This window comes from Temnothorax longispinosus, chromosome 5, assembly GCF_030848805.1.
Source record: "Temnothorax longispinosus isolate EJ_2023e chromosome 5, Tlon_JGU_v1, whole genome shotgun sequence".
In the NCBI taxonomy this organism is placed as follows: Eukaryota; Metazoa; Arthropoda; class Insecta; order Hymenoptera; family Formicidae; genus Temnothorax; species Temnothorax longispinosus.
In genome coordinates, this window is record NC_092362.1 from 7,511,972 (window position 1) to 7,522,888 (window position 10,917).

Here is a 10,917-nt window from a genome sequence, read left to right on the forward strand (position 1 = left end):
TAGCTCATATTTTTTACGACAATATTTCGCGAGAATGATTATGTGCATCAGGGGGTTGCGCCGCGATATTAACGAAAGCTTGAGGAAGCTACTCGAAGTGCACGAAAGAGAAGGGATTTTTTTTCACTTGCATCCCAGAAGTGCTCGATGACGCTCATTTATCTCGCTTATCGTTATATTCGCCCCTCAGACTTGTAAGTTTCAATGACGCTAGCTTTAAAAAGAAAGTCTTTCTAATTCCAGTTTGAATTTGAAATTGAATGTATCTAGCAAAATTTATAGTACGCGTAACAAAGTTGTTTGCTGGAAACTGTTGTAACGTTAAAATTATTGTAACGCTTTTGTCCCTATACGCGTATGATTCATCGAGCATCACTGAGAATAATTCAATCGGAGACTGTGAGAGCTGATGGTAACGATTGGAGATGCGTGAAAATGTCAAAGTGGAAAAAGGACGAAAGGTCTGCGTGTGTGTGATTCCAATCACGACCTTTTTTCACTTGCTTCAGATATAGCACAAACGATTTTTTTCTCCTGGGTCATTTCTAGGCCGTTTCTAGGCCGTCCATCTAAACGCAGCGCCTGATCTAATGCACAAATACACTCGCTAATACATTCGCTACTGTCCAGGTTTTCTCCGCTATTCTTCGACGCAATTTTATGCCACATATTTTTAACGCATTTTTACGGCACTATTTTCTAACGCAATTTTACGCAAGAACGAAATTTCATTTCTAAAACGAGCTGCGTTTAGGATGGAACCTTGGCCGCTGCGGTTGCTTTCTCGAGCATCTCGAAAGATCACCTTTCGGGTGTTTTGAAAGAATCGCATGAAAACGCAATATCGTCGCCAATAAAAACGTATTGATCGTATATGATCGACGCTAAACTGTCTTGTGCGATCTCCAAATCTCTCCTATCTCTTTCGCTCGCACTGCGCGTACATACACGATTACCGAGAGTGTATGTGCATAAACTACCAATAATGGTATAATATCTCTTGCATATAACTTCTTTGTAATGCGGTGAGGGGTAGTTAGCATTTTCTAATCAGTGGTGGATGGCAGGTGCCGGCCATCTCGCTAGCCTACGAGGCACCGGAGTCGGACATAATGAAACGGCAGCCACGCGATCCTTACAGAGACAATCTTGTCAACCGAAGGTGGGTCTCCTAATTACCCACCTAATAAAAAAAACCAACAGAAACCTATTGCACTGACGTCCATACCGTGTCAATTCACATACACGTTTTTACCGTTATCACTACTATTTACTTGTTTCACATACACACATACACACTTAGCACACCCGCCAGGGCCGTCAGACGTGATTGATCCTTTGCTTGGCAAGTAGAAACTCGAAGTAACGACCGGAATATTCGATTCCCAGCATGCGCGAATATTGCCTGATGTACCAACGATTGAGGATAGATTAGAAGAGACAGCTGGCTATCTAGTATGTCCAACAAAGGGTTAATCGATGATAACGACTAATGACGGTGAAACAACGCTGTTACACAGCGGTGTTGCGTGTTAACAGGATAAAATACGTTTTGCAAATAACAAATAGATGTACGTAACGTCGCGTTTCTGATAATAGTTGACTGCTCTGACGATAGTAGATCTCACACACGTACGTACGTACGTAAACACGCGCGCGCGAACACACACACACACACACACGGTGAATGTGCTTGTGAACCGAGTTAGAAGTAACCAGCCATCCTAGAATTCTTCGTCTACGCGTGCAGCGTTCTATTCATCTGCATGATGCAGTAACAACTGTCCTGGGACGGCTATTGTGTGATTCTAACTTGGACCGCAATGTGTACACACTTAATAGTCTTAATACATAACAGCATAATACGTAACAGAGTGTCTGCTGACTTTAATGGTGAGTCGTGGTATACCATTGTCTTTTCTTTTTCGCGAAGACCTGTATTTTTCCGTAACGTCACACGCTGTTTAATTACGGAAGAGAATCGGCCGAAAAATAAAATTATTACGCCTTCCAAGTTTTTCTTGGCCAGTTTTTGAGATCATTGATAAAATGATAGGACCCTTTACTTCTTTTCTTTTAAAGATCTTGGATTGCGAGTGAAACACATTCGGTAGACACTCTGTGTCAGCAGACAAACGACATTTGACTCTAGGAATCTAGTTAACTAGCATAGAGCACAAGCAAGTTTTACCTATATACATCAGAACAGTTTTCAGATGTTGAGAATGCCGAATGCTTTTTTAGATACACCTAAAATCTCTTATCCGATCAATGACTAACACTGAGATCTGTTAGCTTTAACTTTATACGTGTTACTTTTTTCTAATCGTTGCACAAGATGTATGCGCGCAAATCGCGGGCGACAACATCGGAAACTTTATCAGTATTGCTGTCAATATAATTGATTATTTGGCTATTACAGATATTATTCAAAATCCGGGCAAGTTGTATATATAATTGCAAAATAATTGCAAAAATTTGATCTATACAATATTGACAGCATCCCTCCTTAGTTTGCCGATTGTCTGGTTCAATAGATCTACATTCGTTTCTGGAGATTTTATTTTATAATCAGACGTCGGAATGTACAACATTTTATTTTATAACATAAAAAGAATTTTTAAACTTATTTTATAACTTAATATGAGAAATAGAATTTTTTGTTTTAACATATTTTATTATATCAATGCATAGTGTAAATGCCTGACGCCTGACGTATATTCATTCTGTAAAAATTCTGTAAAAGATAACATTTCCAGAGACAGATGCAGACCTAATGGAATCCCATGCACGGTAAACAGAGGATTAACATCGTCGGAAACATTCGCCGGAAAAACGACGATATTCGGGCTACCGACGAGTTTTTCGCGGAGTGCACGTTTCGCCCCGAATGTTCTCTTTCTCGCTATCTTTGATCTTTCACTTTTTTTACACTTCTCATTGACGCTCAGAGAGCAATCCCAGTTACGAGAGTCGCCGCCGAGAGCAGCTTTTGAGAACGAACGACTCGGCATGCACGGCTTGGGCAGCCTCTTCTTCTCTACCGCGAACGACGTGATCCATCGCGGATCGCGTTACAATTATCGGCTTCTGCCGCTTTATCGCACTTGACGACTGCCTCGACGCGACGTCGGCAATTTTAATTGTCGCCGAGCTGCAACATTTTTTCTTTACGTTTGACATTGCGATGCCTCTGGCACGCTTGTGCGAACACTAACTTTAATAAGAAAACTCTCTGTGCATCTTCTACTGACCTGAGTCTGATGAGTTAACCACCGGCTCAGTACGACTAATCTAACTATGACTAATCTGTCGCAATCACATGTGACTCGCTTTCTTGGCTTAACTCTGCGCACAGATACTAGCTGCATGCTTTTTTACACTAATTGCTTTGACGTTAGTTTTATCGATTGATTATATGCATTCTGATTAGTGATTTGTAGCAAGTTTAATACGATAATAGTTAGTTGCAAAAAAAAGCAAGCGCGGAAATCACAAAATTACTCTACAGTTTGATCATATCAATAATCTGACCAATTGTAAATTATTGATTATTTTTGTAGATTATAATTGCACTTGCGGTTTAAAGAGCAAGAAATGTTTTTTTTTTTTTTCCAATATTGTTACGATTAATTAGTTAATTAGTTTACTAATAATAATTGATAATGTGACATAATTATTTGCAAAATTGCATTGATAATAATAACATATAGATTCTCTAGTCAGATTATTGTACTGAATCGAATTCGAAGCAAGAGTAGAGATTAAGTCCGTCATTTGTAAGATCTACTTAAAATATGAGATATAAAATCACATTTAAAGTATTACATATTATGGACATGGTCTATCTTGTTGCTTTGAAATTTTCAATTGTGGTGTAAGATATTTGTGCCAATCAGTAGATCACTTCGTTGTAACATTAATTCACAAATCAGACTGGAAACGTGCGCGGGGTAAGCTTTGGTAGTGCGAAGTATTAATGGGAAAGAATTAACGAGGAATGGGCAGCTTCGATGTTAACCATGCAACTTGCCATCATGAGAATTGGCAAGCAACGGCTATGTCCACTCGTCTGTCTATCTATCTATCTATCTGTCTGTCTGTCTGATCTGTCTGCTCTGTGTGGCATGCCTCACTGTCGAGAATCGATCGTTAATCGTCTACCTATTGGTAAGTAATCTGCATTTTGCCCCTAACCGGTGACCATGGCTTCCGTAACTTTAACACGAACTTAGACTATTAGAATAAATAACATCAAAGTCGAACGATTAATGTGACGAAGATTTTCTAACTCTCGAAGAATCTTGAAACGTTCCAATTTTTTTTGCTTTTAAGAATCATTTGCAAAGAGCAAAATTCCCCCAGATGAATGTCGCTCGAAAACCATCTTTGACTAAAAAAATCAACTCTTCGCCGCTCACTCTTTCAAGAACTTGAGAAGATTAATCTTTAATTAAATTTAAATTTTTCAAGTTTTTTCCCTAAAACCTTAAAAATTCTATATCGATCGCCGAAATCTCGTTATCGAGAATTGCTCTTGTAGCATAAAATGTCCGTGTTGTTTTTAATGCGGTGATATGAGATTATGGCAAAAAGCAGGATTCTTCGAAAGCTAACGTCAATTATGTCATTGCGCAGGGAGAATATTCTTTAACACATTTATTTGTATCTAGGCTTATTTCGATGGCATACGGTCAAATCGGTATGATTCAAGCCGCGGCCGGCTTCTTCGTCTACTTCGTTATCATGGCTGAAAATGGATTCCTGCCTCTGTATCTGTTTGGCATTCGGAAACAATGGGATTCTAAGGCTATCAATGATCTTACCGATAGTTACGGCCAGGAATGGGTAAATATGATATATCTAGAATCAATCTCATATGGGAGATATTAAAATAAACGAAAACTAATATTTTATTCTCGGAAAACCAATTCTTCTTCGTTAATAAAAAAAAATATCACGTAAATATTCTTTAGGTCCATTCTTAAAATTATTCGCAATATAATACAAACTTTTCAAAGTTATATTCATAGGAAAAACTAATTCATATTGGATATAAATTTTGAATTTCTTGGTTTAGTTGTACATTACAAGAGTAATACGTGGACTGATTATGCAAATTTGTTTTTTTTATTTTATAAACAGACCTACAGAGATCGTAAAACGTTGGAGTTTACTTGCCACACAGCTTTCTTCGTATCAATCGTAATTGTGCAATGGGCTGATCTGATTGTTTGCAAAACGCGCCGCAACTCGATTATTCACCAGGGAATGAGAAACTGGGCCCTGAACTTTGGTCTCGTGTTTGAGACCGCCCTCGCTGCGTTCCTAAGTTACACGCCTGGTATGGATAAGGGTCTCCGTATGTTCCCACTGAAGTACGTATTTTATATATATCTTTAGATCTCTTGTTATCTGATATGTAACGAAACAAATTTGTATCCAATATTTTGGTCATGTATATTTACTCGAGGATTTAACATATATAAATAATGGATTGCAGAATCCATGTTATAGCTCTTGCATTATAATTAATTTTAAACTGGCAGTATATAATGCGACAAAAAAAATAGCAACATGTAATTCACGTACGTTGCAGATTTGTGTGGTGGCTGCCAGCTCTACCGTTCATGCTCGCCATCTTTATCTACGACGAAACGAGACGATTCTACCTCCGTCGAAATCCAGGCGGCTGGCTCGAGCAAGAAACTTACTATTAGACGCAAAAAGGATTAAATCACACGCATGCAAAACGCGCGCGCAAGAGGATGAATGAACGAACGAAAGAATGAGAGCGAAAGAAAGAGAGCGAAAGAAAGAAGATGAGAGAAAGAGAGATAGAGAACGAGAGCGAAAGAGAGAAAGAAAGAGGATAAGAGAGAATGAGACGCATACTCATACCTGAGAAAGATACACTTGAAAAAAGAAAAAAGAAAAATAAGTAAATCACTCATGTTGAACAAATGTAACACATTTCACAAGGGATGTGCTACTGGGTCTGTCCGAATAACGTGTCAAGAGAGTAACGGGTGGACAACGAAGGACGCGCCAAGTTTGCGCTGGCTTTCACGACAAAAGAGGCGCAAGATTATTATACGGGAAAGACACGGAAAAGACCCTCTAATGTTATATAGGTACAGCGCGAAGTACAAAGAGCACGCTCGTCGTTCTGGCTTCGCTGCCAATTGCTTGCACGCGCGTGCCGAGTTTCGCAATCTCAAAAATTGATCCGGTGTTCGAGAAACCGTCGATGGAGGAGGAGGCATCGAAGGAATTCCACCATTACTATCATGCGAACGATGCGGATCGAGAAGCCGCGTCCGATTACAACACGACTACGGGGCTTCCCGGTGACGACTGGTGCTGCTGCTGTCAAATTCTGGATAGGATATACTCTGCGAGCGTCGCTCGAAGATGGAACGAAGGAACGAGAGAACGAAATGGGAAATCGTTGAGTTGATAGCGTCGCAGCGCGACTGATGCACGAGTGTCAGGCCTAAAGAAACGTGATAACGCGACGAAACGCGAAAAGGAAGCCGAAAGAGAACCGGCGCGGCAAGGAGAACGGAAATTCGGAACAGCAGCGGAAACGGACATACTCGAAAGAGATGGGGCGTTTACGCGCGATAGAGAATCACGGAATCACGTGCGTCCTTATGTATGTCGAATGCGATTTACTACATTCACGCGACTTCTTACTTCTTACTACTAGTGGCGTATTATCGTAGACATCTTTGCGTTACTAAGAAACTTCGTAATAGGCTTTCGTTGATCGTCGATCAATGCGCGCAAAATATCGGTACGCTAAGATCGGCACACTCAACACGTCCTCCATTGAAAAAAACTTTAGTTGGAAGACGAGAGACTCATTGAAAAACGAGAGGATCAGAGACCGACGCGAAAGAGCAAAGAAAGAAAGTGCTCAATGTAACAAGAGAACCGTTAAAAAATTCATAGGGACTTCGCGTGACGCTGAAATACTTCGTACGAAAATTAATTGTTAATTGTAACGAAGGACCTGATATGACATGTATCGGGTACGGTCTATAGTCATACGTCATGATAAAATAAAACTAAAATAAAGGAAAGAGAGAGAGAGAAAGAGTTATGATAAATAATTAAATGAAATAAATAATTAAATATAAATAAATAAAACCGCATTCACAGTATTTATTATTATTAATAAACGACATACGTTCGGTTTCGAGTCTTAATCCGCATAGCTACCAGGAAAACAACGGCGAAAACGTATCGCGTAGTTTCAGTAGTTACAATTTTTAGCGTGAAATTTTAATATCACACTGACACACGCGACAAACACGGTGAGGCAGAATGGAAGAAGGTGCGCTGAGGTTGGTTCTAACGGAGAGAGCGGAGTGGTTCGTCTCATCGACATCGAGCAGCAGGAGGAAGAAAGAGACAGAAGGCGGCAAAGAGATACGTGGACAGTATATATAAAATAAGTATCAACTGAATCACTATATACCGATTGACGAGGACGGACTAATAAAGCGATACGTTATTTAATTGCGCATGCGGATAGAGCGATGAGAGGTCGCGGCCTGGTTGCCAGCGAACCGGAGGAAGAAGGGAAAAAAGGGAGAATCTGCCGCATGCCATCCGAGAAAATAAATAAATTACGAAACGTTATTAACACGCGCGCGCGCGCTAGTAGAAAGGGTGATTAGAGAGAGGGAGGAAGCGCGATAATGTTCAATAAGACGGGATAATGAGACCGGCGAATGCCGAGTACCGTGAATACTTTGTATTAACGATGCGCTATGCAGGATGTAGAAAAAGGAAGAGACAGACCGCGCGTGGAGCAGAAAAAGTTAAAAAAAAAAAAAGAAACGTTCTTACTTAGATAAAAGCTAAATGAAGAATATAAAAATTCCTTCTCTTAGTTTTTCATAGATTTAAAACGCCAGAGCGAGATAGCTCACTATAAATCATTGATCCCCCCCCCCCCCACAACGCGGAACGCCCTGTGTAGCAGCGAATTCGCGATCTCTGTCAGCCAGCCGGCGAGCACGCTGTCATTATCCATGTTTTACGTGTGGTATGCGTGCGCGTGTATGTGCGTTGTGCGTGTAGTGTCGAAACAACACAACCGTGACTTAAAATGCCTGCCACGCGACTTTTTTTTCGGGCCGGGACGATCCGAGACTTGTGATCGATGCGATCTCGCAACCGAACCGCACACGAATATGTCCTTCCTCATCGTCTCCCTCGAGGGCTTTTGCCAGTCGTTGCCCGCGTTTGCTCCGAACGCGATCGCGCTGCTCGTTGGCGAGAAGATGGGGATGAGAATGTCTGAACGAACGACTGTTCGTTTCCTTTAACGGTAGATGATGTCTAAGCGGATAAACGTGCTTGAAGAGATACGCATCTTGGATAACAATGACAGAAATGATGATAAGAAAATATGGTACTTTTTAAGAAATAAAAATTGGCGATCGCAAGAAATACAAATTTTAAGAGGCCATTCTCAGCTACTCGTTTATCGTTGAAAGAATCGTGGAACGTGATAAAAAACACTCGTAGCGATCGGATGGCAATCATTCCATTTTCTTTGCGAATCAATAATACTTTTTTCGTTTGTGTCGTGATGAGCATTCTTGATATATATTTAAACAGCGACCGTATTTTGCTTTGCGAAGAGAATGGAATGATCGCGGTTACATTGTTACAACGATACGTTACAATAACCGCGAGGAAATTGCGTTCTCATTGAGAGTAAGGTGGTGGCGATACGCGAACGCGGGTCGATGAGCGGAAATGCGACGCTTTCTCGGCGGCCCAGGCTCCAAAACTACCCTAAGTGTTCAATGATCGAGGTGTTCTCGAGATGTCCTGTATGCGCTTAAACGCGAGACGTTTCTTCCTTCGCCGGTTCCCTCCATTCGGTGCCGTCGCCTCGAGTCTCGCTACGAGTGGACACGTGAATACGAAAGAAGAAAAAGACGACGACGACGCGCGATGCGCTTTCTCTCGACCTCTCGCGACCTTTTCTCTGTTACGCGCGTGGGAGGTTGCACGAACCGTGTCCTGGATATGCGATTCTAAAGACATTTGAGAGATGTCTTGAGGGAATGTTGCGTTAGTTGTGTGATATGAGTCGAGTCGAGTCGAGTCGAGTCAAGTCACGGGGGCGAGAAGGAAATCGGCATCGATGAGGCGAGGATGACACGCGAGTCCGTATGTCATCGGAAACTGGAATCGGCGATGTTTCAAAACTATCCATCGGTCTATCGATTCGGACGTTATTCAGCCACGGCGTTTTCGGATCGACCGACGCCGATCCTGATTAACTATTCTCAATTCTCCTCCTCTATCCGTTTTATAGATGGAACTGTAATTTAGAAGAAAAGGACGCAGCAAATAGCCGAACCGGAATTCGGATTAGAGCTCGGATTTTACCTCTCCGTCGTAGATCGATCGCTTCTGTCACAACGAAAATGCGGAGATTTAAGAGGTTTAAGAGGTTTCGTGCGTAACTGTTATTTTCGGTGAATCGCCGAAAATGACACATTTTTTCTAGAATGGATGCACATGAGAAAATAGGGGGTGAAGAGAGAGAGAGAGAGAGAGAGAGAGAAGCACACCTGTATGTATGCGAGAAGAGAAAAAGGCGTGTACGATGAATATCTGTGAAGCTACGGAGAAGATCCGCAGCGTTGTCGACAGGGTGTTCCGTGCCCGGGGGGCTGTAGGAGCCCAAAAAAAAGCTTTGCCGTCGTGCGCAGCCTCTTTACTTTAGGCTAATATAATTTAATTATTATTAATATAATATAATAGTAATAATAAATAAATAATAATGATAAATAATAATAATAATACATGTTACAATTAAGATATTATTAGATGTAATTATTATATATGGTTTAGTCTAGATCGTGTTGTTGAAGACAAAAAACAAAGTACGTAAGCGAACAAAAAAAAAGATTAAGGACAAAGTAGAAAAGGCGCGACGATAGAGAGGAGAATGAGAAGGAGGAGGAGGAAGAAGAGGAAAGAGAAATAGAAGTTGAAAGCAGACACACACGCCAGGCGGGGAGGAAGTTTCGGTCTAAGACCACACGATCCTTTTGCGGTGGACTGAGCGGGACGATGCCGCGCTTACATGCTAAATTATTCACACGCGTGCATCAAGCGCTTCAAGCTTATTCAGCGGAGTGCAGGCCAATGTTACGCTTTCATATATTTGCGCGCGCGATTTAGAGAGAGGAGTCGAAAAGGATCCTCATTAGACGCGATTATCACATTCGTTCCTCTATTCTTTTCCGCGTGTTTCCGGATGAAAAAAATAATAAAAGCAAGCGGCACGTGATGCTCCCTGTGCTACTCTTCGTTTCTCGAGGACGAAAACAGGAACGTCGTGATTCTCTCCGCGATTGAGAAATACATACACACACACGCACGCACGCACACACATTCTCGCTCACTCCCTACACCCTCCACAACCACAACCCACGAAGAAGAAAAATGCGGTTCTTCGTTCTTTTTCTTACAATCCGATGAAAGACTCGCGCGTTTTTAGCGCTCCTTAGGGAAATGCTCGGTGCATTTTGATACGCCGCGCGCCTGCACAGCCCGCCGCATACCGCGTCGGAATCATTGAACGATTAAAGAAAAACAAATCTTTAAAAAATATGAAAAAAAAGAAGAAAAAGGAAGAAAGGAAGGCGGATGACGTTTTATTAATACTGTACATATTTTAAATAATTGAAAACGAATAAACAGATCGCACGCGCGAACGGCGGTGACCTCGACCGAAAGGCGGTCTCATCCTTGGCGAAGGGAACGCTTTTTTGTCACAGGCCTACCGTACTCTACTTTCCTGTTTCTTTCTTTTCTTTTCTTTTCTGTTTTCCTCTTTGTGCGTTTAAAACGTCGCGTACATCCCACACGTCCACA

General features: G+C 41.5%; 1 protein-coding gene across 5 annotated transcripts in view; it reads left to right on the forward strand.

Annotated features, from left to right (window-relative positions):
* Atpalpha (sodium/potassium-transporting ATPase subunit alpha) overlaps positions 1-9,853 on the forward strand; it is a 61,226-nt gene extending 51,373 nt beyond the window's left edge. For 4 of the 5 annotated variants that reach the window (XM_071778147.1, XM_071778150.1, XM_071778151.1 and 1 more), the window contains 4 exons: positions 1,068-1,162; positions 4,674-4,848; positions 5,146-5,378; positions 5,600-9,853. In XM_071778147.1, coding sequence (XP_071634248.1) covers positions 1,068-1,162; positions 4,674-4,848; positions 5,146-5,378; positions 5,600-5,720 — 624 coding nt within the window. In that variant the 3' untranslated portion in view covers positions 5,721-9,853. The remainder of the gene's footprint in view (positions 1-1,067; positions 1,163-4,673; positions 4,849-5,145; positions 5,379-5,599) is intronic. The other variant, XM_071778148.1, reaches the window with a different exon arrangement.
* Positions 9,854-10,917: the final 1,064 nt, after the last annotated feature.